At 47.8% G+C, this 27,215-nt stretch overlaps 2 protein-coding genes across 3 annotated transcripts in view; both read right to left on the bottom strand.

Annotated features, from left to right (window-relative positions):
- The window catches only part of RHOT2 (ras homolog family member T2), a 29,744-nt gene extending 27,053 nt beyond the window's left edge, over positions 1-2,691 (bottom strand). The window contains exons 1-2 of the mRNA XM_056533198.1: positions 2,548-2,691; positions 1,540-1,598 (exon numbers count right to left, since the gene is read on the bottom strand). Coding sequence (XP_056389173.1) covers positions 1,540-1,598; positions 2,548-2,584 — 96 coding nt within the window. The 5' untranslated portion in view covers positions 2,585-2,691. The remainder of the gene's footprint in view (positions 1-1,539; positions 1,599-2,547) is intronic.
- A 7,056-nt stretch (positions 2,692-9,747) lies between these two features.
- Positions 9,748-27,215, bottom strand: part of WDR90 (WD repeat domain 90) — a 47,265-nt gene continuing 29,797 nt past the window's right edge. For both annotated transcript variants that reach the window (XM_056536474.1, XM_056536473.1), the window contains exons 27-43: positions 24,941-25,069; positions 24,685-24,867; positions 24,459-24,535; positions 22,767-22,869; positions 21,685-21,806; positions 21,442-21,601; positions 16,749-16,939; positions 15,514-15,682; positions 15,322-15,433; positions 14,190-14,361; positions 13,992-14,114; positions 13,745-13,910; positions 13,528-13,658; positions 12,673-12,816; positions 11,429-11,548; positions 11,188-11,272; positions 9,748-10,100 (exon numbers count right to left, since the gene is read on the bottom strand). In XM_056536474.1, coding sequence (XP_056392449.1) covers positions 9,943-10,100; positions 11,188-11,272; positions 11,429-11,548; positions 12,673-12,816; positions 13,528-13,658; positions 13,745-13,910; positions 13,992-14,114; positions 14,190-14,361; positions 15,322-15,433; positions 15,514-15,682; positions 16,749-16,939; positions 21,442-21,601; positions 21,685-21,806; positions 22,767-22,869; positions 24,459-24,535; positions 24,685-24,867; positions 24,941-25,069 — 2,345 coding nt within the window. In that variant the 3' untranslated portion in view covers positions 9,748-9,942. The remainder of the gene's footprint in view (positions 10,101-11,187; positions 11,273-11,428; positions 11,549-12,672; positions 12,817-13,527; positions 13,659-13,744; positions 13,911-13,991; positions 14,115-14,189; positions 14,362-15,321; positions 15,434-15,513; positions 15,683-16,748; positions 16,940-21,441; positions 21,602-21,684; positions 21,807-22,766; positions 22,870-24,458; positions 24,536-24,684; positions 24,868-24,940; positions 25,070-27,215) is intronic.

The following is a 27,215-nucleotide window of genomic DNA, read 5'->3' as shown; positions in this document are numbered from 1 at the left end:
TCTGCCTTGCAGCGGCCTCCTATTGATTTTGATGGGAATTCCACTTAGTTAAAAGCTGTATGTTCTGTAGTGGAACATCTGACAAGGAATTGGATCATCAACAGGATGGCACTTATGTCCGCAGCATATTGCATCGATTTCGGATAATTTCTGCTAGAAGATTGTAAAAAGAAAAATTTTCCTTGCATAATTCCTCAGGACGTCTGGGCGAATGTTGGACCTTCTGCCAAAATCCAATTTCTCGTCGGAAGTACCGTTATGGAACATAGAAAGGGGGTTATGCAGGAATAGAAAAGGAGAGCTAGTTTCATCTAAAACATCACCACCCCTGTCCTCAGGTTGTCTGCGGTATTACAACTTGGCTCCATTTACTTCAACAGAACTGAGCTGCAATACCACACACTCCCTGATGACAAGTGTGGTGCTGTTTTGGGGAAGAAAGCAGCTCTGTTTTCCTAATCCTGGATCAAGCCTTTAAAGGGGTTACCCAGGAATAGAAAAACAGAGCTAATTTCTTTCAAAAAATGCTCCCCGTATGCCTCCAGGTTGGGTGTGGTATTACAACTTGGCTCAGTTCACTTCAATAGAACTGAGCTGCAGAACCACACCCAACCTGGAGACAGATGGGGAGCATTTTTTAAAAAGAAATTAGCTCTGTTTTTCTATTACTGGTTAAAGGGGTACTACCGTGCTGACAACTTATCCCTTATCTAAATGACAGGGGATAAGTTACCTGATCGCGAGGGATCCCGCCACTGGGGACCCCCGCGATGTCTAACGTAGCACCCCGCTCTCTTGCCCCCTGCCATAGACTTACATTGAGGGGCGGAGCATGGCGTCACACAGGGGCGGAGCCGTGATGTCACGATACTCCGGCCCCGTGATCGGCAGTCATCAGACCCGGAGCGATGTTCGCTTCGGGGCCTGATGAGAGCGGGGTGCTGCGTGCGAGATCGCGGGGTCCCCACACGATCAGGCAACTTATCCCCTATGCTTTAGATAGGGGATAAGTTGTCAGCACGGTAGTACCCCTTTAAACTAGGCAGCGGAACTCCCATTGAAATCAATAGGAGGCTGCTGCAAGGTGGAAATGGTGCGGATCCTCCGTAGTGTGAACAGGGCCGTACTGCTTATACATCCAGATCTGTCTGCAGTTATTAAAGCTTTGCTTTCCCATCTGTCCTGCTGCAAAACTATAAGGCTGGGTTCACACTGCAGAATTTCTGCCAGAGATCGAGTCGTCGGCGCTAGGACCGAGCAGACTGCATTGCTGCCCCCATAGACTGCAGTGCATTTCTGGGTGGATCTTTTGGGAGATCTGCTCAGAAATGCATTGCCATCTACGGGGACAGCAACGTAGTCCGCGCGGTCTTAGTGCCGCCGGCTCGATCTCCACCAGACATTCTGCCCATAAATTCCCCAGTGTGAACCCAGCCCAACTACCAGCATGTTCTGACAGCATGCTGGGTGTTGTGGTCCTTACAACGGAGAGAAGTGATGTAGACTGTAGCTTCCACGATGATACAATGGGGCACATACCTCATCCGGGAACTCCTCCCCCACCAGCGCCATGATCAGAGACGTCTTCCCCACTTGGGCTGTGGAATAAGAAGGAGGGTAAAGCCTTAGTACAGACACCTACAGGTAAAGGGGAACGTATAGGGGGAGATTTATCAAATCCTGTGCAGAGGGAGAGTTGCCCAGTTGCCCATAGCAACCAATCAGATCACTTCTTTCATTTTTCAGAGGTCCTTGTTAAAAATAAAAGACGCGATCTGATTGGTTGCTATGGGCCACTTTCCTCTGGACATGTTTTGATAAATTTTCCCCATTGTGTTTTATAATAATGGGGCAGACGAGCAGATGGGGCACTACAAGAGCCGGAGCTGCTGCTTTACTTCTTTTATTATTCAGATTCCTTGGAGACTCTTCACAAGACACAAACGTTATTCATCCCTCTGATCACCATTCACAGCTAAAGCTGCACCCGGAATCCTGGTAGAGCGCAGTGCATTGTGTTTGGTCACATTTTAAGATGGGGCGGAACTACAACTCCCATCATGTCCTGACAGCCAAAGGCATGATGGGAGTTTAGTGTGGCAACATTTAGCAGGTGATAGAATGGATAATACTGCACCAGAGGAGTGTTTCCCATGCACTGCACCTCGAGCTGTTGCAAAACTACAACTCCCAGCATGCCCGGACCGCCATTGGCGGTCCGGGCATGCTGGGAGTTGTAGTTTTGCAACAGCTGGAGACACACTGCTTGGGGAACACTGGCCTTAAGGTGTCCAACCAACAGCTACAACGCCCATTTCCCTATGCTTGCCTGTGGTTACCAGGGCATGCTGGGATTTGTAGTTTAGTAACAGTTGTGAATGGAGACCCCGCAGACGTGAGTGCGGTTGGGGGGCAGGGATGTGAGGGAGCAGCAGTGCCTCCCATATGTGTCAGAGGTGACATTGACTGCAGCAGCTCAGCCCTTACTGCCCCCGGGGGGCACTGGCCCATTACCCGTCCCCTTTCCCAGGTCACCCCCTGTCTCACCCTCCCCCAGGAGGAGGATCCTCACGTCCCGCTTCATGATCCCGGTGCCTCCAACATCGACTTCCGGGTGCCCAGGCGGACCGCCAGAGACAGAACTCCTCCACTTCCGGCGTCTCTGCGGCAACTCTGACGTCACTTCCGCTCCACACTTGCAGCGCGAGTGACAAAAGCGTCGGGTAACCATGGGAGTGAGTGGGCGGGGCCGAGACCTGGGGAAGAGCACGTAGACCTGGGCCAGGTGATCGCTCGCTTATCAGCCACGTGACTAGTAGGTGACAAAGGTAGGACGGGAGACTACACTGCACGTGGCAGGGGAAGGGAATAATGACAGACACCACAGCGCCACCTGCAGGAGGAGGAAGAATAATGACAGGCACCACAGCGCCACCTTCTGAGGGATTAGACAGGCACCACAGCGCCACGTGCAGGGGAGGGGAATAATGACAGGCACCACAGCGCCACCTTCTGAGGGATTAGACAGACACCACAGCGCCACCTGCAGGAGGAGGAAGAATAATGACAGGCACCACAGCGCCACCTGCAGGAGGAGGAAGAATAATGACAGGCACCACAGCGCCACCTGCAGGAGGAGGAAGAATAATGACAGGCACCACAGCGCCACCTTCTGAGGGATTAGACAGACACCACAGCGCCACCTGCAGGAGGAGGAAGAATAATGACAGGCACCACAGCCACCTTCTGAGGGATTAGACAGGCACCACAGCGCCACCTGCAGGGGAGGGGAATAATGACAGGCACCACAGCATCACCTGCAGGGGAGGTGGATAATGACAGGCACCACAGCGCCACCTGCAGGGGAGGGGAATAATGACAGGCACCACAGCATCACCTGCAGGGGAGGTGGATAATGACAGGCACCACAGCGCCACCTGCAGGGGAGGGGAATAATGACAGGCACCACAGCACCACCTGCAGGGGAGGGAGATAATGACAGGCACCACAGCGCCACCTGCAGGGGAGGGAGATAATGACAGGCACCACAGCGCCACCTGCAGGGGAGGGAGATAATGACAGGAACCACAGCGCCACCTGCAGGGGAGGGGGATAATGACAGGCACCACAGCGCCACCTGCAGGGGAGGGGGATAATGACAGGCACCACAGCGCCACCTGCAGGCAAGGGGGATAATGACAGGCACCACCTGCAGGGGAGGGGGATAATGACAGGCACCACCTGCAGGGGAGGGGGATAATGACAGGCACCACAGTGCCACCTGCAGGGGAGGGGGATAATGACAGGCACCACAGTGCCACCTGCAGGGGAGGGAGATAATGACAGGCACCACAGTGCCACCTGCAGGGGAGGGGGATAATGACAGACACCACAGTGCCACCTTCTGAGGGATTACTGACAGGCACCACAGCACCACCTGCAGGGGGAGGGAGATAATGACGCACCACGGCGCCCCTGCAGGGGCATTAGTGACTGGTACCACAGTGCCACCTTCTGAGGGATTACTGACAGGCACCACAGCGCCACCTGAAGGGGATGGTAATTATGACAGGCACCACAGTGCCACCTTCTGAGGGATTACTGACAGGCACCACAGCGCCACCTGCAGGGGAGGGAGATAATGACAGGCACCACGGCGCCCCTGCAGGGGCATTAGTGACTGGTACCATAGTGCCACCTGTTGAGGGTTAAATGGGTACTCCGGTATGTTTGCTATGGGGATTTTCTCCTACTCTGGAGAGTTCCTAAAATGGACAGAGATGTCAGCAGAGAACTCTGTGTTCCAAAAAGAAAATTTCCTCTGTAGTATTCAGCAGCTAATAAGTACTGGAAGGATTAAGATTTTTTTTAATAGAAGTCATTTACAAATTTGTTTAAATTTCTGGCACCAGTTGATTTAAAAAAAAAAGGTTTTCCACCGGAGTACCCCTTCAAGTTGGTATGGTGCTCGTCATTATTCCCCTCCTCTTGCAAGTGACACTGTGATATTCATTATTCCCCTCCTCCTGTAGGTGGTGCTTTGGTATCGGTCAATATTCTTCCTCCGCCTGCATGTGGTGCTGTTCGTCCTCCTTCTCCTGCTGCAGAAGGCAGTGTGAAGTTGGTCAATACTCCCTTCCCCCTGCAGGTGCTGTGGTGCCGGTCATTAAATAGGTACTCCGGTGAAAACCTTTTTTCTTTTAAATCAACTGGTGGCAGAAAGTTAAACATATTTGTAAATTACTTCTATTAAAAAAATCTTAATCCTTCCAGTACTTATTAGCTGCTGAATGCTACAGAGAAAATTCCTTTCTTTTTGGAACACTGATGACATCACGACCACAGTGCTCTCTGCTGACATCTCTGTCCATTTTAGCAACCGTGCATAGCAGATGTATGCTAAGGGCAGCATGGTGGCTCAGTGGTCAGCACTGCTGCCTTGCAGTGCTGGGGCCTTGGGTTCAAATCCCACTAAGGACAACAATAAATAAAGACTTATTATTATTATAATAACATCAGCGGAGAGAACTGTTGTGCTCGTGATGTCATCAGATAGCATTCCAAAAAGAAAAGAATTTCCTCTGAAGTATTCAGCAGCTAATAAGTACAGGAAGGATTAAGATGTTTTAATAGAAGTAATGTAAAAATCTGTTTAACTTTCCGGAGCCAGTTGATTTAAAAGAAAAAAGGTTTTCACCAGAGTACCCCTTTAAAGGGAGTGGGTCACCAAATGTAATTTTTTTTTTTTTTTTTTTAGAGGTTAAATCATTTTCAAATTTTTTTAATATTTTGAAAAACTTGTCACAAAATATGAAAAATTAAATAACTTGTCATATATCCCACTGTTGACCAGCAGAGGGAGTTAGACTTCGCCTTTCTACCTTCCTCCTCTGTCTATGTGAAAAAGGAGAGGTGGAGGGGAGGGGTTTGAAGGTTTTTCAATTCCACAGTCACCATTTTGTTGGTGTCTGAAGAGTGGTAAAGAACAGAACAGACTAGATGTCTTTTGATAGGTCACTGCTCCTCAGGAACTTCAAGAAAATGGTGCTGGCTCCGCCTTTCATTTCACCTAATCTGTGCTATATACATGTGCAGTAAGCATAAGTACAACAGCAAAAAAAGTTTTGTATCAATATATCAAGATAGTACTTATCAACCTATTGTGTACTACACAAATATCGTAACAGAAAACGAGAATGGAGACACTTATATAAAAATGACATGATTTTATTGAGTATGCATTAAAAAGTTAATTTAAAATCACATATGGGGAGAAGCATCCACAAAGTGGAGAGACAAAGGCGTCGCTCACAGACAGATCCACATTAATGAGTTGTATAAGGAAAGTAACATGGTGCATAGTCACACGTGTGCATTAACAGCACATACAGTGACCCCCCCGACCTACGATGGCCCCGACATATGATGAAATCGACATACAATGCTTTTTTATGTCAGGGCCATCGCATTAAGTGCTATCTGGCAGCGCCAAATGCTTAAGCTGCTGCCGGATAGCAGCTTAATGTTCCCCGTGTGGTGCAGTGAGTATTACTTACCCCTCCACGATGCTCCGGGGTGCCCTCCGGGTCCAGCGCTGGTCTTCCGGTGTCTTCTCGGCCCTTTCCGATGACGTCAATACGCTGCTGCGCACGTCATCCAATAGGAATGGCGTACGCAGCGGCGTAATGACGTCGCTACGCAGGCCCAGTAAGGCCTTGCGAAAGAAAGCGGAGGACCGGAGAAGACAGCAGAGGACCGGAGAAGACAGCGGAGGACCGGAGAAGACAGCAGAGGACCGGAGAAGACAGCAGAGGACCGGAGAAGACAGCAGAGGACCGGAGAAGACAGCAGAGGACCGGAGAAGACAGCAGAGGACCGGAGAAGACAGCAGAGGACCGGAGAAGACAGCAGAGGACCGGAGAAGACAGCAGAGGACCGGAGAAGACAGCAGAGGACCGGAGAAGACAGCGGAGGACCGGAGAAGACAGAGGAGGACCGGAGAAGACAGCAGAGGACCGGAGAAGACAGAGGAGGACCGGAGAAGACAGCGGAGGACCGGAGAAGACAGCAGAGGACCGGAGAAGACAGCGGAGGACAGGAGAAGACAGAGGAGGACCGGAGAAGACAGCAGAGGACCGGAGAAGACAGCGGAGGACCGGAGAAGACAGCAGAGGACCGGAGAAGACAGCGGAGGACAGAAGACAGAGGAGGACCGGAGAAGACAGCAGAGGACCGGAGAAGACAGCAGAGGACCGGAGAAGACAGAAGAGGACCGGAGAAGACAGAAGAGGACCGGAGAAGACAGAAGAGGACCGGAGAAGACAGAGGAGGACCGGAGAAGACAGCGGAGGACCGGAGAAGACAGCGGAGGACCGGAGAAGACAGCGGAGGACCGGAGAAGACAGCGGAGGACCGGAGAAGACAGCGGAGGACCGGAGAAGACAGCGGAGGACCGGAGAAGACAGCGGAGGACCGGAGAAGACAGCGGAGGACCGGAGAAGACAGCGGAGGACCGGAGAAGACAGCGGAGGGCCGGAGAAGACAGCGGAGGGCCGGAGAAGACAGCGGAGGGCCGGAGAAGACAGCGGAGGACCGGAGAAGACAGCGGAGGACCGGAGAAGACAGCGGAGGACCGGAGAAGACAGCGGAGGACCGGAGAAGACAGCGGAGGACCGGGGAAGACAGCGGAGGACCGGAGAAGACAGCGGAGGACCGGAGAAGACAGCGGAGGACCGGAGAAGACAGCGGAGGGCCGGAGAAGACAGCGGAGGACCGGAGAAGACAGCAGAGGACCGGATAAGACAGCAGAGGACCGGAGAGCCAAGCGGAGGCCCGGGATCACCATCGGGAGCGGCGGGGACAGGCGAGTACAGCTTCCTATACTTTACATTGCACGAATCCCTTAACATATGATGGATTCCACAAACGATGGCTCGTTTGGAACGAGTTACCATCGTATGTTGAGGGACCACTGTATCTAGGCACAACAATGCTCTGACTATCATACAGTACAATGCACACAGTGAGGACAATAACCATACCAAACTGTAACATCCAGTTCCTAACAGGGTCTGCTGGAGCAACGCCACCCCAACACACGTTTCGGCGAGTCCTTCGTCCTGGGGGTGGCGTTAACTCATCAAGCAATCCTATTTAAGGTGATGTCCACCAATCAGAATCTGCCATAAATTTACCTTTAGAGGAATCACCTGTCTCTCGGTATGCTTATTGTCCTCACTGTGTGCATTGTACTGTATGATAGAGTATTGTTGTGCCTATATATGTGCTGTTAATGCACACGTGTGACTATGCACCATGTTACTTTCCTTATACAACTTATTAATGTGGATCTGTCTGTGAGCGACGCCTTTGTCTCTCCACTTTGTGGATGCTTCTCCCCATATGTGATTTTAAATTAACTTTTTAATGCATACTCAATAAAATTATGTCATTTTTATATAAGTGTCTCCATTCTCGTTTTCTGTTACGATATATGCGCAGTAAGCAGCCCAAGCTTTTCTATGAGACACTCTCAGTCTTAAAGGGGTACTCCGGTGCTCCAGCGTTCTAAACATTTTGTTCAGAACGCTCGGAGCCGGTGATCGTGATGTAATGGCATCGCCCCCTCATGATGTCACGCCACACCCCCTCCATTCATGTCTATGGGAGGGGGCGTGTCAGTTGACACGCCCCCTCCCATAGACATGAATAGAGGGGGCGTGGTCGTGATGTCATAACCACTGCCGCAGGAACCCGGCATTCGTTTAGAACGCCCGGTGCTGCGGGAAACCATAGCATCGGGAACCCCCGAACTCAGACAACTTATCCCTATCTTTCGATAGGAAATAAGATGTCCAGCAGTGGAGTACCCCTTTAAACTTTCTTATACCCTGTGCCTGCCATAAAGCAACTCTGCAGGTGTTGTGAAGCGACACCACAAAGAGGCTACAGTAATGGCAGCCCCCCCAGTACAAATTTTATTAATAAATAACATTAAAACTACTTTGTCCTAAAACTAGATACATAAATGAAATGTTTTATCGATAGAATAATTTTATTTATTAAAAAAAATAAAATGGTGACAAATTCCCTTTAAACAGCACTGACCGCTCCTAATAGCAGGATACTCCAGGCCACGTATTCTCTCTATTTGCAGCAGATTATATGGACTTTTTCTTGTGTGTCCCAGTAGTAGCACCATGTCCGGTGAGCTCATAAGGGTATAACTACACAGATCTGCCATTCTGGAGTCCGGAAAAGGATGACAAACTAATCGCCGGCCGCAGAGATGTCCCGCCTCGGCCAGTGATAGGCTGAGCGGCAGTGTGACGTGTCGGGCACCAAAAGAAGGGGAGGACCGAAGAACAGGGGAGCGATACCAGCGGCATCGGGGGAGGGTAAGTCAAAGTTTATTATTTTTATTCTGGCAGCCTGGGCATATAGGATAAAGAAAATAATTTCACCGGAGTTCTCCTTTAAGAAAATTTTTGTTTAGCTATACAGTGGTCCCTCAACATACGATGGTAATCCGTTCCAAATGGACCATCGTTTGTTGAAACCATCGTATGTTGAGGGATCCGTGCAATGTAAAGTATAGGACAGTGGTCTACAACCTGCGGACCTCCAGATGTTGCAAAACTACAACACCCAGCATGCCCGGACAGCCAACGGCTGTCCGGGCATGCTGGGAGTTGTAGTTTTGCAACATCTGGAGGTCCGCAGGTTGTAGACCACTGGTATTGGAGGTTATACTCACCTGTCCCCGCCGCTCCGGACCCGTCACCGCTGCCCTGGATGTCGCCCTCCATTGCTGTTGCCGCGTCCCCGGGGTGTCCCTGCCGCTCCGGTAAGGCCTCTGCTTCCCCGGCATCCTCGCTCTCCGTCGCTGCCATCACGTCGCTACACACACCGCTCCTATTGGATGATGGGACGGCGTACGCAGCGACGTGATGACGACGATGGAGAGCGCCGACGATGCAGGGGATCCCGAAGAGGACGCGCCGGAGCCCCGAGGACAGGTAAGTGATAGTCAGCGGACCACACGGGGCACCGTAAACGGCTATCCGGTGGCAGCTGAAGCAGTCTGCGCTGCCGGATAGCCGTTTATGCGATGGCCCCGACATATAAAAGCATCGTATGTTGATGCTGCCTTCAACATGTGATGGCCTCTGAGAGTGATCGTATGCTGAAATGATCATATGTCGGGGCCATCGTAGGTTGGGGGGTCACTGTATCTCCAAAAGAAAACAAGTGCAAAAAAATCTGTTAAAAATAAGTTTTTATAAAAATGTTCAGAAAATTTATATTACAAAAACATTCATTAACTTTTTGAATTAAAAAAATTAAGAATTTTTAAATTTCCGGTAAAAAGTTTGAACGTTCTGTCTATAATACAAACTATATACACATGGGGCGGCGCGGTCACATGACACACGGTAACTCTCAGCAGTTCTGGACGTCCCAGACCAGCACCTGGTTGTAGGACGAGGTGAAGAGAAGGTTTCCCGATGGCGACACCCGGCACAAGTGCACGCAGTCATCGTGGGCGGAGAAGTCCTGCTGCGTGCTCGCAGACGAGTCGATGACGCGCAGGAGGCGCTCTGCGGAGAGACAGGAAATGGTTAAACTGTCTGCTTTTTCTAATGAAAACTTCAGCAGCTCTGTCTTTAAAGGGGTACTCTGCCCCTAGACATCTTATCCCCTTATCCAAAGGATAGGGGATAAGATGTCTTATCGCTGGGGGCAGCACGATCTCCGTGGAGCACCCGGCATTCGTTTAGAACATCAGGTGCAGCGCCGGAGGCTCGTGACATCACGGCCACGCCCCCTCAATGCAAGTGTATGGGAGGGGGCGTGGCTGTAACGTCACGAGCGGGGCCTGACATTGACATCACGAGCCTCTGCCCCGCATCGCCAGTCATCCAGCATGGAGCGAAGTTCGCTCTGTGCTCCAGAAGTCTGGGGGGCTGCAGCCGAGATTGAGGGGGTCCCCAACGGCGGGACCCCTGCAATCAGACATCTTATCCCCTATCCTTTGGATAGGTGAAAAGATGTCTAGGGGCGGAGTACCCCTTTAAATTTCCTCCTCTTTCAAGATCTCTACTTGCTGTCAGTGAATGGCTGAAAACCTGTACTTCTCACAGCTGAAGCCTTGTTACAATTGCATCCAGTGTACAGAATCCTATATCCTCTGTGCCCTAAACACATCAGCAGCCCAAATCTTTCTCCTGTACTGATAGTTTGCTGCAGGTAACATTTTTCAGATGTTTAGCTAAGTGGACTCCAAACTGTGGCCCTTCAGATGTTGCAAAACTACAACTCCCAGCATGCTTGGAGTTGTAGTTTTGCAACATCTGGAGGGCCACAATATGGATCCTACCGATCTAGCTCATAGACGGCTGTCTAAACTTAATTGATACTGTAAAGATTATATCTGTACGTGTTTTTGAGCTCCAAATGTAAACTGGAAGTATTCCATTCACTGACAACAAGAAGAGATATTGAAATAGTGTGGAACTGTAACACTAAAGTATATTAGAAGTTGTAGAACTCCATGTAATGGTGCCCTGCAGTGGACAAGTGACGACAGCTGGGACCGCAGCCATTTTGAACCTGCATTGTACGTCACTACTGACAATGCTCCCGCTATGTGTATCATCCGCGCTGCTGCCAGACGGCTGGACTTACCTCTGCTACCTGTGACCAGGAGCGACGCTGCCGATGACATGGACAGAGATGTAGCGAAATGAGAGAGCGGGATCCTCAGCAGGACCTGTGGGACAAGGCAAGGAGCAACTTTAGTGCCCAGACATGGCAGCTGTGTGTATGCACATTATAAACCAGCAGGGGGCAGTGGTGGTAGTCCAGGCTGCAATTACCCCACATAAGAGGATACAGTGTAGGTCCTGGGTCTGATCTCTTGCCTCACCTGCTTCTGTGCCAGGCTGTAGAATAAAGCCTCCTTCTCCATCCCGAACCCCGTATACACCACTGTGCCAGGCTGCCAGGGACAGAACGCTGCGAGGGTGGGAACTGGCGAATCTGCGTCCTGTGTACAAAAAATAACATTGTAATGACTGATCCTGAGTTACCTCATATCCTAGGTGAGTGTTTTCCAACCAAGGTGCCTCCAGCTGTTGTAAAACTACAACTCCCAGCATGCCCGGACAGCGCATGCTGGGAGTTGTAGTTTTGCAGCAGCTGGAGGTCCACAGTTTGGACAGTCAAAGGCTAGATCAGTGTTTCCCAACCAGGGTGCCTCCAGCTGTTGCAAAACCACAACTCCCAGCATGCCTGGACAGCTGAGAGTTGTAGTTTTGCAGCAGCTGGAGGTCCAGTTTGGATAGCCAAAGGCTAGATCAGTGTTTCCCAACCAGGGTGCCTCCAGCTGTTGCAAAACCACAACTCCCAGCATGCCTGGACAGCTGAGAGTTGTAGTTTTGCAGCACCTGGAGGTCCACAGTTTGGACAGCCAAAGGCTAGATCAGTGTTTCCCAACCAGGGTGCCTCCAGCTGTTGCAAAACTACAACTCCCAGCATGCCCGGACAGTTGAGAGTTGTAGTTTTGCAGCAGCTGGAGGTCCATATTGGACAGCCAAAGGCTAGATCAGTGTCTCCCAACCAGGGTGCCTCCAGCTGTTGCAAAGCTACAACTCCCAGCATGCCCGGACAGCCAGCGGCTGTCCGGGCATGCTGGGAGTTGTAGTTTTGCAGCAGCTGGAGGTCCACAGTTTGGACAGCCAAAGGCTAGATCAGTGTTTCCACACCAGGGTGCCTCCAGCTGTTGCAAAACTACAACTTCCAGCATGCCCGGACAGCTGAGAGTCGTAGTTTTGCAGCAGCTGGAGGTCCAGTTTGGACAGCCAAAGGCTAGATCAGCGTTTCCAAATCAGGGTGCCTCCAGCTGTTGCAAAACTAGAACTCTCAGCATGCCCGGACAGCTGGGAGTTGTAGTTTAGCAACAGGTGCAGCCAGCGCTGCAGTCACATTTCTGCACCGAGCAGTCAAATACAACCGACAATGACCCGAACTCTGCTGCACGGCATTCTGGGAGTTGAACAACACTACATCCCCCACAATGCACCGCCTGCTCTGTACAGACACTAAACCAGCAGAACTATGAACGCAGCTCTGAAGACGTGATGTCATTGATCTGTATTCTTCACCGCTCACCTTCTCGCTGTCAGGAGCCGGGAAGCTCAACCAGTCCAGGAGCTCGCACTTATCCTTCGCCCAATCGGAGGCCCAGATGCTTACACGCCGATCGGAACTGGCGGCCAACCAGATCTCTCCTCCTTGCTGGCCAAGTTCTTCAGGCTTTAAAAAGAAGGTCGAGAGTTAAAGGGGTACTCCAGAGGGAAACATAAACTGGTGCCAGAAAGTTATACAGATTTGCAAATTACTTATATATAAAAATCTTAACCCTTCCAGTTCTTAATCCCTACAAGTTCCTCTTAATGGTGTAGGGTAAGTGGGAGGCTGACTTGGGCCTCTTAAAGGGGTACTCCACTTTATGTAATGTACTCCACATTTAGTTAACAAATATTTTCAAATTAACTGGTGCCAGAAAGTTTATACAGGTTTGTAAATTACTTCTATATAAAAATCTTAATGCTTCCAGTACTTATCAGCTGCTGTATGCTCCACAGGAAGCTCTTTTCTTTTTGAATTTCTTTTCTGTCTGACCACTTTGCTCTCTGCTGACACCTCTGTCCATGTCAGGAACTGTACAGAGCAGGAGAGGTTTGCTATGGGGATTTGCTCCTGCTCTGGACAGTTCCTGACATGTACAGAGGTATCAGCAGAGAGCACTGTGGACAGACTGGAAAGAACTACACAACTTCCTCTGGAGCATACGGCAGCTGATAGGTACTGGAAGCATTAAGATTTTTTATATAGAAGTAATTTACAAACCTGTATAAACTTTCTGGCACCAGTTAATTTGCAAACATTTGTTTTCCACCGGAGTACCCCTTTAAGAGCAAAAGACAGTACGAGAAACCTTGTGTGGAATCAACTATGTCTTACCTTCCTGGGTGAGAACTGGATTGTGCTGATGGGGGCCCCCTTGTGGTCACTCAGTATTCGGATGGTCATCCCCGTCCGCGGGCTGCTGACCGCCATCAGACCGTCCTTTCCACCTGACAGCAGAACCTCTCCTGCGCGACAAAAACAAAAGGACCTGGTCACCACACACGTTTATCACATCTACGCTTAACCCTTTGAGCTCTGCTGCATCACTCACCGGTGATAGAGAAGGCGACGGCTGTTACCGCGCACGGGTGAGGGTGGAGCTTCATCTCCATCTCAGTCCTGGACACGCTGAAGAAGCGGATGGTCCCGTCGCTGTACCCCGCCGCTATCCTCTGATTGGAAGGCGGGTGGCGGTTCCAGTCCAGGCACAGGCAGCTCTGCGGAGATGACGGGGGTCAATGTCAGGTGGCACAAAGTCGCCATACACAGAGGGTGGGGAAGGAGGGGGTTGGCGTTACCTGATTGAGGACTTGGAACTGGAGGAGAAGCTCGCAGCTGTGGAGGGACCAGACGCGTACGCTGCCGTCCTCCCCGCACGTGGCGCAGTGCGTCTCCCCCGGACCCACCACTAAATCAGTCACCTGCAGGAAGAGGTAGAGTTGTCACCCTATGTCCGCCATCTATTCCCTTCCCCCTGGGGTGGCCATAACTTCTACCTTGTTCCGATGCCCGCTGATGAGACGGATGCTGGTATTCTCTACCCAGTTGATGTACCACAATGTGCCAGCGGTGGTGCCCACAATCCCCATCTCCAAGGAGTCGTCAAAGACAGCACTGACAATGGCGCCATCTAACGTCATCTCTTGTTCTATGAGCACGGAGGAAGAGCTAGAGAGAAGCAGGGTTATGTTACTAGGTGTAATGGCGGCAACATATACAGTGGTCCCTCAAGTTACAATATTAATTGGTTCCAGGACGACCATTGTATGGTGAAACCATTGTATGTTGAGATCATAACTCTATGGAAACCTGGGAATTGGTTCTGAAGCCCCAAAATGTCATCCAAAAATAGGAAAAAGTGAGGATTAAAGAAAAACATATAGATAACTAATATAGATAAAGCAAATCCTTACATATAAAAGTAATAAAGATCTGCTGGGAGGTGTAAATCACTGTCTATGGAGAGGACAGGAGCTTCTTCAGGGTCCTGTACAGTATCCACAGTGTCCTAAAAAAATAACATGGAGCCGCCCTCACCTGGTGTCCAAATGATCAGCTAACTGTGGGAGAGGTAAAGAATACAGAACATGTAATACCTCCCTGTACTGTAGGGGGCGCTACCAGACACCAGTCAGTGCATACACTTCAGTAATACAGGTAAAGAGTACAGAACATGTAATACCTCCCTGTACTGTAGGGGGCGCTACCAGACACCAGTCAGTGCATACACTTCAGTAATACAGGTAAAGAGTACAGAACATGTAGTGCCTCCCTGTAATGTAGGGGGCGCTACCAGACACCAGTGAGTGCATACACTTCAGTAATACAGGTAAAAAGTACAGAACATGTAATACCTCCCTGTACTATAGGGGGTGCTACCAGACACCAGTCAGTGCATGCACTTCAGTAATACAGGGGTTTTATCAGTAAAATGCCCGTTTTGATTGGTCTGTTCTTCCGGCCATTGACACTTTTCACAGATCTGGACTGTATCATTGTATGTTGAGTCTGTTTCCAGAAAAGATCATTGTATGGTGAAACTATTGTATGTTGAGGCCATTGTAAGTTGAGGGATCACTGTACTGGAGTGCTGTAACCTCCCCATCGGCTCAGTTCGGTTTTACGTACCTGGCCCCGGAGCCCTTCTCCCTCAGCTCCTGCACAGCGGCTACAGACCACAGTCGTATCCTGCGGGTGTTGCTCCCGGTGAGCAGCCTGTTCCCCATGCACAGCAGGGCACCTGAGGGGCACAGCACTGGAGTGACTTCTCTGTTAAGCACATACCTGGTATTATACGGCAGGTGTAGAATGGTCACTCACCGATCTCCCCCTGATCCGCCTCCCAGGTCATGAAGCAGCGGTGAGTCTGGGCGTCCCACACACACACCTGCCCCGTGCTGCAGCCGCCGTACAGCAGGGAGGTCGGGTTATAGGTCAACGAGGTCAACTCTGCCGAACCGACTTCATCTGGAATGGCTGCTCTGTAGACCTGGAATGGAACAGAGGGGACAAGACTGAAGACACAAGGTTTAGTGCTATTGTGGTCATCTGATCCAGAGGGAGAGGGAGGTGTTCTTGAAATAGGCCCAAAGCCTGAGGCTGCACTACTGAGACAGTATGTTACGGACATCACCTGTAGATCTAAATTGCCGATACTCAAGTATACCGAGTTGTAGTTTCGCTGTAAAGCCACAGGTTAAAGACCACTGGTCTACATCAGCATTTCCAAATCAGTGCACCTCCAGCTGTTGCAAAACTACAACTCTCAGCATGCTGGGCTATATAGTAGTATAAAGTATAGGTCAGTCTTTCCCAACCAGGGTGCCTCCAGCTGTTGCAAAACTACAACTCTCAGCATGCTGGGCTATATAGTAGTATATAGTATAGGTCAGTCTTTCCCAACCAGGGTGCCTCCAGCTGTTGCAAAACTACAACTCCCAGCAAGTTGGACTATATAGTAGTATATAGTATAGGTCAGTGTTTCCCAACCAGGGGTGCCTCCAGCTGTTGCAAAACTACAACTCTCAGCAAGTTGGACTATATAGTAGTCTATAGTATAGGTCAGTGTTTCCCAACCAGGGGTGCCTCCAGCTGTTGCAAAACTACAACTCTCAGCAAGTTGGACTATATAGTAGTCTATAGTATAGGTCAGTGTTTCCCAACCAGGGGTGCCTGGAGACACACTGGTTGAAAACCACCGATCTACATCAATGTCTTATCCATAATTTATATCACAGATGTTGCACTAGTCCTACATCCACATGACAACACTTCCTGTCCTGTGACCTTCTGCAGCCCGGTAATATAGAGACTGTACACAACTGTTCCTGGTGTATGCACATTGACTAGGATGGCGATATGGAGTCAGTGCGTCCCTATGACAAGGCTGAACATAAACACAGGATGGGAAGAATTTTCATGGGGACTCAGTAGTTCTCCTTGTCACTGACCGCAGTAATTGTTCTTAACTCTTGAGCAGCTCCCTTGTCCTGGCTCAGGGATCACTAACATGTCAGGTAGGAAAAACTCCCTTGCAGCGCATCATGGAACCTTACCTTCATCTGACACGACGTCCCATTCTCCTCCACCCGCCAGAAATCCACAGTCCTGCTGCCGACACAAGCAAAGGTATCAGCGTGTGATGGGTTAAAGATGGCGGCGTGCGTGGGCTGGGACAGGTTACTGCTCGCCAGCATCTCATAGGTCCTGGTGCTCCACAGCGCAAGGGTCCCGTCTCTGTAGTCACCTGCAACCAAGGGGATGGGGGGGAAATACATGTGAGGAAGGGAGGTCAGGGTTAAGAAATGAGACACATCTGAAGAAGATCACCATTATCTGTAGTCACACTTTATGATGCAACGAACCCTTGGGGTGGACCTTGATTTCTGCATTGCTTACTAGTAAACTACCGACAAGCATAGTCTAACTAAACTAATACTAATAAACTCTTTATGTCTTGTATAAGGTAAACATCCACAGTGCAGGGGAAAAGGCAAACATCCACAATGCAGGGGTAAAACATACATTTATTTTATTTTACCTGGTTATCTGGTGGAGGCCCTTTCTTTTACAATGAATGTTTCTTTTCAATGACAGCAAGAGGCAATCTTTAAAATATACACCCTGTTCCAAATTATTATGCAAATTATATTTTTCTCATTTACCTAAATAATTGATGTAAATTCTCATGTTATCAACTATTAAGAGAACAATTAAAATTTTATTGAACAAACCTCCTAATGATAACAGTATTTTTTTTTTTTTTTTTAAACAAACAACGTACAATGTGCTGTTCCACATTATTAGGTACAGTAAGTTTCAAAACACTTGATAGGTTGTAATCACCAAAAGAAAAAATGGCATATATTTATATATATATATATATATATATATATATATATATATATATAGCAACAGAAGAATGCAGCAGCACACCGCCTTGCTGATGATGCAGCCTTGTTGGAACAGAGTGGCCACGTCCACCAACCATCCATCTGGACCATCCAGGGTTGCATGGCACTCATCAGTGAACAGGAATGTTTGAAAATTAGTCCATGTATTTTTCTGCCCAATGCAGCCGTATCTGCTTGTGAGCATTGGTTAGTGGTGGCTGAATAGGTTTATGGACAGTTGCAAGACTCTGGAGGACTCTACACCTTGATGTTCGTGGGACTCCAGAGGCACCAGCAGCTTCAAATATGTTTGCAGCTATGTAATGGTATTTTAGCAGCTGCTCTCTTAATCCGATGCATGGATCTGGCAGAAATCTTCCTCAATGTGCCTTTATCTGCACGAACCCGTCTGTGCTCTGCCACAAATCTCTTAATAGTGCGATGATCACGCTTAAGTTTTCGTGAAATATCTAAAGTTTTCATACCTCGTCCAAGGCATTGAACTACTTCACTCTTTTTGGCAGCAGAGAGATCCTTTTTCTTCCCCATATTGCTTGAAAATGGTGCTCTGTTTAAAAGGGGTACTCCGGCGCTAAACATCTTATCCCTTATCAAAAGGATAAGGGATAAAATGCTAGATCGCAGGGATCTCGCCGCTGGGGACCCCCGCGATCTATCCTGCAGCACCCCCGTTTTTTATCTGCACAGATTGAGGATCGCTCTGTGGCTGATGACGGGCGGTGCAGGTGACGGAGACTTACATTGAGGGGGCAGGGCGTGACGTCACAAGGGGCGGAACCATGATGTCACGATTCTCCATTCCCTGCACCGCCTGTCATCAGCCACAGAGCAATCATCGCTCTGTGCAGCTGAAAAACGGGGGTGCTGCAGAATCGGCGGGATCCCCGCAATCTAACATCTTATCCCCTATTTTGATTATGGCTGTTTGAATGTTTGTTGGGGACACACACCCCCTAATGAAATGATGTCATCACTTTCTACTATATATATATCTCTATATATCTCCATCTCTTTTGTATACACTGACTTGCTTGAAAAAGATCCGGATTGTGGATCGAAACGTTGCATCATGTACTGATAGGTGAATAAAACACCAGTTTGGATTGAATCCTTTGAAGTGCTGCTTCATTCTCTTTTTGTTGTTTGGATTTTGGGACGTGGAGTCAAGTCTCCTGGAGCCGAGCACTAGAGTTGAGCGAATTTACAGTAAATTGGCTCGTAGCGAATCTCGCAGCTCGGCTGTTGATTACTTTAGTCTGCATAAATTAGTTCAGCTTTCCAAGGGCTCTGGTTGCCTGGAAAAGTCTGGCATGACAGTCTTAGGTCTCCTCGGTCTGTATCCACCTTTTCCAGGCAACTGGAGCCCTTGGAAAGCTGAACTAATTTATGCAAACTAAAGTAATCAACAGCCGAGCTGCGAGGTTCGCTGACAGCCAATTTACTGTAAATTCGCTCAACTCTACCGAGCACCCACCTGGACTATAAGTCCTTCACAAAGCCTTACCTCTCTCTCCTTTGCTTATTCCCTATCCTTTTGACAGGGGATAAGATGTTTAGCCCTTTAATAATGTGGAATACCCACCTTTTAGTAGTTTTTCCTTAAACTGGGCTCACCTGGCAGTCTAATTATCACAGGTGTCCAAGATTGTTTTCAGTGATGAAAAGAGCCTGAGACACAATGGGGGGACATTTATCAAATCCTGTCCAGAGGAAAAAATTGCCCAGTTGCCCATAGCAACCAATCAGATTGCTTCTTTCTTTTTTAACAAGGCCTCTGAAATATTAAAGCAGCGATCTAATTGGTTGATATGGGCAACTGGGCAATTTTTCCTCAGGACAGGTTTTGATAAATCTCCCCCAATGTATCCATAAGTTACACTGAAAAACTAAAATCTTTGCGACACTTAGAGCTCGTTCACACGGCAGTCTGTCCCCGTTAATTTATGCCCGTTCTGCAATCCGTTTGATACTTTTGGACGGTTGTAAAAGGTTCCCACTGATGTAATTGGGAATTTTTTCACTCTTTGCCACTCATTTGCTTTCTATTCTATTCTGTTTTTTTTTTTTTTTTTTGCAGGAGGAAAGACGGTGCATGCAGTATTTAAACGGATGCTGACTGATGTAACAGGATGCCACATGTCCTTTTTGTTTTAAATAGTCTGTTTAAATAAAAGACAAATGGAATCCTGTTGCATCAGTTGGCATCCTTTTGCATCCATTTTTTTATAGTATGGTGGTCCATTTAGCAGCAATAATGGGAAAATATCAGGATGGGAGAGAACGTCCATGTGAACCTAGCCTAAAATAAAATTTGCATAATAATTTGGAACAGGGTGTAAAAGGAATAAATATACAAAGTAAATAAATATTTTTTTTTCTTTTAAAAATAGAAAAGTTGGTGAACTTGACATAATACAATTAAAGAGACTCTCCACTTCTTATTTTGTCACTTTTAGGTCCAACATTAGGTGCCCTATAATATCTTTACAGAGGTCTTTTTTGTCATTCAGAGCTTCAAATTCTCTGCATTGAGCTTAAATAGAATAATTAAATGGGCCCTGTCATTAAAACTAATTTTAGCTATTGTACTCCTTGTGGTAAATAAAAAAATATTTCTAATGTATATAATATTTCTTTGTTTAAAAATTTTTTTATTTTCTATGTTTTATTTGTTTTTAAAAAATCTGCCACTAGGTGTCTCCCTACTTGTCCAGAGCACATTTCCCCCCATCTCTTGCACAGACTTTGGACTCTTGCTGGCCTGGCAGAAGTCCAAAATCAGGAAATGCAGTCTGGAGTGTTGAGGGTGATGTGTCCAGCCTTAGCCAATCACAGCTCATCTCACACTGAACTGCTCTGGGCTGTGTGTAGCAGAGTGAGGGAGGTAGTTCTCCCCTATATGGCTTCAGATGATGTCACGTCTGCTGGGGAACGCCCCCTTCCCAGTCTGTGAATCTGACTGAGCAGAAAATACAGAGAAATATCAAGGTAGAAAACTAAAAAATAAATAAATAAAGGCAGGGGGTGGTTTATGATGATGGGGGCAGTGAACTGGGAGGATTATAAAATTTAACAAGATCATAAGAGGTCCTCTTTAATGTCCTCTTTAATTTCTGTCTACCTGCAGCCACATCTAGGGGGAGCTCCAGGTATGCAGTGTTATTCAGTTCACTGTATAATGTATATGCAGCAGCCTCCTTGTAGTTCAGTGATCCCAACCTGCGGCTCTCAGCAGTTGTAAAGTCCTATCTTGCCCTGACAGCCTTAGGCAACAACTGGAGAGCCACAGGTTGCAGATCACTGATATAGAATATCATTAGACTTCTTAAAGGGGTATTCCAGGGAAAAAACTTTTTTTTATATATCAACTGGCTCCAGAAAGTTAAACAGATTTGTAAATTACTTCTATTAAAAATCTTAATCCTTTCAGTACTTATGAGGTGCTGAAGTTGAGTTGTACTTTTCTGTCTCAGTGCTCTCTGATGACACGTGTCTCGGGAACAGCCCAGTTTAGAAGCAAATCCCCATAGCAAACCTCTTCTACTCTGTGCAGTTCCCGAGACAAGCAGAGATGTCAGCAGAGAGCACTGTTGCCAGACAGAAAACAACAACAACTCAACTTCAGCAGCTGATAATTATTGAAAGGATTAAGATTTTTTAATAGAAGTAATTTACAAATCTGTTTAACTTTCTGGAGCCAGTTGATATAAAAAAATAAGTTTTTTCCTGGAATACCCCATTAAGGGATTTCGAGAAGACCCCTCTAAGACAGTGCCCCAGTGATGACAGTGCATTTGTGGTACTTGTAGTACCCATCCCCCAGCAGTCTTCTTACCAACAGTGAGGAGCAGACGGTCGTCTCTGGAGAAGCTCATGGCCTGGACCTCGGTGCGGTGATACTGCAGGATTTTCAGGCAGGATCCTTCTTGTGTGTCCCAAATTCTAATGTGACAAAGAGAAGACCCGTCTCCGGAGCCGGAAGCAGATGCCAGGACCTGCGGAGAAGAAGAAACCTCAGGAACCTGTAGATACGGCCCAGACAACTACTGATGGACGCGTGAAGCAGGCAGCTACATACCAGAGCATCATGGGTGAGCGCCAGGGTGGAGATCTCCTCGAGGTGTCCAAACCAGTGACGCTGCGCCCCAGAATGAAGATCTTCCACCACGATCACAGAGCCGCAAGTGTAAGCGAAGAAGCCTGCACACCACAACACAGCACCTGCGTTACCAGTGACTCCCAAACCAAGATACATTATTATGTCCATTAAGTATGCTGTACCTTTTAAATTCACTTTGTGCTTAAAGGGGTACTCCACTGGAAAAAAAAAATTTTGGGAATAAACTGGTGCCAGAAAGTTAAACAGATTTGTAAATTACTTCTATTAAAAAAATCTTAATCCTTCCAGTACTTATCAGCTGCTATTATGATCCACAGGAAGTTCTTTTCTTTTAAAATTTCCTATCTGCCTGACTGCAGTGCTCTCTGCTGACCCCTCTGTCCATTTTAGGAACTGTCCAGAGTAGGAACAAATCCCCATAGAAAGCCTCTCCTGCTCTGAACAGTTCCTAAAATAGACAGAGGTGTCAGCAGAGAGCACTGTGGTCAGGCAGAAAGGAAATTCAGAAAGAAAAGAACTTCCTGTGGATCATAACAGCAGCTGATAAGTACTGGAAGGATTAACATTTAATAGAAATACTTTACAAATCTGTTTAACTTTCTGGCACCAGTTGATTAAAAAAAAAAATGTTTTCCAGTGGAGTACCCCTTTAACTTTAAGATCTCTGCTTGCTGCTAGTGAGCACAGACTCATTTTATCTCTTTAAAGACTGTCTAGGCTGGATACAACTGTAACAAACCCCCAGCTTTAGTATGCAGAACTAGATTGGGACAGGTTTTTAGCCTCTATTGCAGTGTTTTCCAACCAGGGTGCCTCCAGCTGTTGCAAAACTACAACTTCCAGCATGCCCGGACAGTCAACGGCTGTCTAGGCATGCTGGGAGTTGTAGTTTTGCAACAGCTGGAGGAACCCTGGTTGGGAAACACTATTCTCATTCACTGGCGAAAAGCAGAGATCTTGACAAAAGTGATGATTTCTAATTATACAAGCCTGAGAAAACCCCTTTAATTGTGCGTGTAGGGGTTTCGGACATGTGTTACCTGTATCCGGGTTCCACGCCATGTTCCCTCTGCCGTTACCATTGTACCCAATCACTGCTTTAAGGACCAACCTCTCCTGCCCGGCTGGAGGATGGCACACAGCCTGGAAGACATAAAACACTGACATGTTATATATAAAATCTGGGGAAACTCCACAGTCAAGACGGTGATGCCTCTTACTCAAATGAGATTTTCCAGGTGTATTCAGGATGGTGGAGTTGGGCTTATTGGTCTATTACCATGAGATCACCTGACGTTACAGAAAGGTTTTCTATACCTTATTAAGTAAATCCCCAACAGGGGGCGCTGTATATCAGAGACAAAGAGAAAGAAAGACAGAGAGACAGACAGACAGAGAGACAGACAGACAGAGAGACAGACAGACAGAGAGACAGACAGACAGAGAGACAGACAGACAGAGAGACAGACAGACAGACAGACAGACGGACAGAGACAGACAGACAGAGACAGACAGAGACAGACAGAGAGACAGACAGAGAGACAGAGACAGACAGAGAGACAGAGACAGACAGAGAGACAGACAGAGAGACAGACAGAAAGACAGAGACAGACAGAGAAACACACACACACAGAGACAGACAGACAGACCGAGAGAGAGAGACAGACCGAGAGAGAGAGAGAGACAGACCGAGACAGAGAGACACAGACAGACCAAGACAGAGAGACACAGACAGACCGAGAGAGAGAGACACAGACAGACCGAGAGAGAGAGACACAGACAGACCGAAACAGAGAGACACAGACAGACCGAAACAGAGAGACACAGACAGACAGAGACAGAGAGACACAGACAGACCGAGACAGAGAGACACAGACAGACCGAGACAGAGAGACACAGACAGACCGAAACAGAGAGACACAGACAGACCGAAACAGAGAGACACAGACAGACCGAAACAGAGAGACACAGACAGACCGAAACAGAGAGACACAGACAGACCGAAACAGAGAGACACAGACATACCGAAACAGAGAGACACAGACAGACCGAAACAGAGAGACACAGACAGACAGAGACAGAGAGACACAGACAGACCGAAACAGAGAGACACAGACAGACCGAAACAGAGAGACACAGACAGACCAAAACAGAGAGACACAGACAGACCAAAACAGAGAGACACAGACAGACCAAAACAGAGAGACACAGACAGACCAAAACAGAGAGACACAGACAGACCGAAACAGAGAGACACAGACAGACAGAGACAGAGAGACACAGACAGACCGAAACAGAGAGACACAGACAGACCGAAACAGAGAGACACAGACAGACCGAAACAGAGAGACACAGACAGACCGAAACAGAGAGACACAGACAGACCGAAACAGAGAGACACAGACAGACAGAGACAGACCGAGAGAGACACAGACAGACCGAGAGCGAGAGACAGACAGACCGAGAGAGAGAGACAGACAGACAGACCGAGAGAGAGATCGAGAGAGAGAGAGAGAGAGAGACACAGACAGACAGACCGACCGACCGAGAGAGAGACCCAGAGAGAGAGAGAGAGACCGAGAGAGAGAGACAGACAGACAGACCGAGAGAGACACAGACAGAGAGCGAGAGACAGAGAGACAGACCGAGAGACAGACAGAGAGAGAGACAGACAGACAGAGACAGACAGAGAGAGACAGACAGACACAGATGTGTTAATGGTGCCTCCTTACCTTGGCGGAGGTGGAACTCTTAAAACGTGGGTTGAAATGAGAGTAGACATCAGGACGTGGCAGGTCCGGCTGTACATCTAAAAAATAATAATAAAAAAATGAAAAATTCTGAGACAATAGACCAGAGCCCTCCAGGATCTCAGGGAATGCTGGGAGTTGTTGCGCTACCCAGGGATCCACCGGTTCCAGACCACTGCTATATTTCTCAGTATTGGTTTCTTCTTACCTCCGTCTTCGCTGGTGGTGACGCCTCCTCTGCTCCAGGGCAGCTGCTTCCTGTTCGGCTGGTTCTCTATGATGATCAGAGATGACTGGCCATCACTTTCCTCTGGATCTTGGACGTCCACCTCTTCCACCTTTGACCTCTCATGGAGGACTTGACCCAGATCTTCATCCCCATCATCAGACTCTAATCACAAGAACAAGATGTTAGGACAACCTCCGGTATCCAGGACCGGTCACACAGGACTGAGGGGTCTCACCTGTATGTCCTGCAGGCTGCACGGGGCTGATATCCAGGCGAGGAGGGGAGGAGATACAAGGACGAGGGGCCACCATCCGCGGCATGCCACTGGAGATGAATGTGGAGTCTCTTCTCTGATCCGCACAATCTGTGACAACAGTGAAAAGGGGTCAGTGCGGTCTTCTGTACATGAAGCTTCATCAACGTAGAACGGAAAAAAAATAAGAGCTCTGCTTGCTGTGTTAAGAAAATGCACCCTGGTCACACAGTGACATGGCTTGTTACAGTGTACCAGGACTCCAACAATAATCAGGCTCAGTCACCTGGATATAATTCTACATATCAGTCTCCGATTATTAGTAATATCATTTCCATTCACTGGCAGCAAGCAGAGATCCACCCAGCAGCAGTGTAAGCAAGTCTGAGTCAGGAAGAGTTTTCACCCTTTGAATGTAAGCAATGGATGTTTGCATTCACTGAAAGCATGCAGAGATCTTAAAAACATTACAATGTGTCAGTGTGGATAAACCCAGATCAAAACAGTAATATCTCCTGTATTGACTCCAAGATGATGCCCTTAATATACAGTGGGGCAAAAAAGTACTGATAATCTCCCTCAATCTGAGGCTCCACACAAGATCTCGTGGTGTCAAAATGATCAAAAGAACGGTGAGCAAAAATCCCAGAACCACACAGGGGGACCTAGTGAATGACCTGCAGAGAGCTGAGGCCAAAGTAACAAAGGCTACCATCAGTAACACACTCATGCAGTGCCAGACTTGTCCCCCTGCCAGTACATGTCCGGACCTGTCTGAGGTTTGCTAGAGAACATTTGGATGATCCAGAAGAGTATTGGGAGAATGTCATATGGTCAGATGAAACCAAAGTAGAACTTTTTGGTAAAAACTCAACTCGTCGTGTTTGGAGGAGAAAGAATGCTGAGTTGCATCCAAAGAACACCATACCTACTGTGAAGCATGGGGGGTGGGAACATCATGCTTTGGGGCTGTTTTTCTGCCAAGGGACCAGGACAACTGATCCGTGTAAAGGAAAGAATGAATGGGGCCATGTATCGTGAGATTTTGAGTGAATACCTCCTTCCATCAGCAAGGACATTGAAGATGAAACGTGGCTGGGTCTTTCAGCAGACAATGATCCCAAACACACCGCCCGGTCAACAAAGGAGTGGCTTCATAAGAAGCATTTCAAGGTCCTGGAGTGGCCTAGCCAGTCTCCAGATCTCAACCCCATAGAAAACCTTTGGAGGGAGTTGAAAGTCCGTGTTGCCCAGCGACAGCCCCAAAACATCACTGCTCTAGAGGAGATCTGCATGGAGGAATGGGCCAAAATACCAGCAACAGTGTGTGAAAACCTTGTGAAGACAGAAAACATGTGACCTCTGTCATTGCCAACAAAGGGGATATAACAAAGTATTGAGATGAACTTTTGTTATTGACCAAATACTTATTTTCCCCCATAATTTGCAAATAAATTATTCAAAAATCAGACAATGTGATTTTATGGATTTTTTTCTCATTCTGCCTCTCATAGTTGAGGTTATGACGATGATGATAATTACAGCCTCTCATAGTTGAGGTTATAACCTATGATGATAATTACAGCCTCTCATCTTTATAAGGGGGAGAACTTGCACAATTGGTGGCTGGCTAAATACTTTTATGCCCTACTGTACAACTGATACACTGTAACAAAGCCAACAGCTGTGTGAGCACAAGAGGTCAAGAGGAATTTTCACCTTCTGAATGTCAACTATGAATGCTTCCATTCACTGACACCAAGGAGAGATCTTAAAAATGGTACAAATGTGAGGGAGAATAAAGCTGCAGCCCAAGCTGATAATCTTAAAGGGGTACTCTAGGGATTTGTAAATTACTTCTATTCAAAAATCTTAATCCTTCCAGTATTTATAAGCTGCTGTATGCTCAACAGGAAGTTATTTTCTTTTTGAATTTCCTTTCTTTCTGACCACAGTGCTCTCTGCTGACATCTCTGTCCATGTCAGGAACTGTCCAGAGCAGGAGAGGTTTGCTATGGGGATTTGCTTCTACTCTGGACAGTTCCGGACATGAACAGAGGTGTCAGCAGAGAGCACTGTGGTCAGATTGAAAAGAAATTCAAAAAGAAAATAACTTCCTGTGGAGCATACATCAGCTGATAAGTACTGGAAGGATTAAGAATTTTAAATAGAAGTCATTTATAAATCTGTGTAACTTTCTGGCACCAGATGATTTACAAAAAAATTGTAGTACCCCTTTAACATGCAACTGATACAT

Source organism: Hyla sarda, chromosome 8 (assembly GCF_029499605.1).
Source record: "Hyla sarda isolate aHylSar1 chromosome 8, aHylSar1.hap1, whole genome shotgun sequence".
Taxonomy (NCBI): Eukaryota; Metazoa; Chordata; class Amphibia; order Anura; family Hylidae; genus Hyla; species Hyla sarda.
Note: the sequence above shows the minus strand (reverse complement) of the source record. Positions and strands in the feature narration are given on the sequence as shown.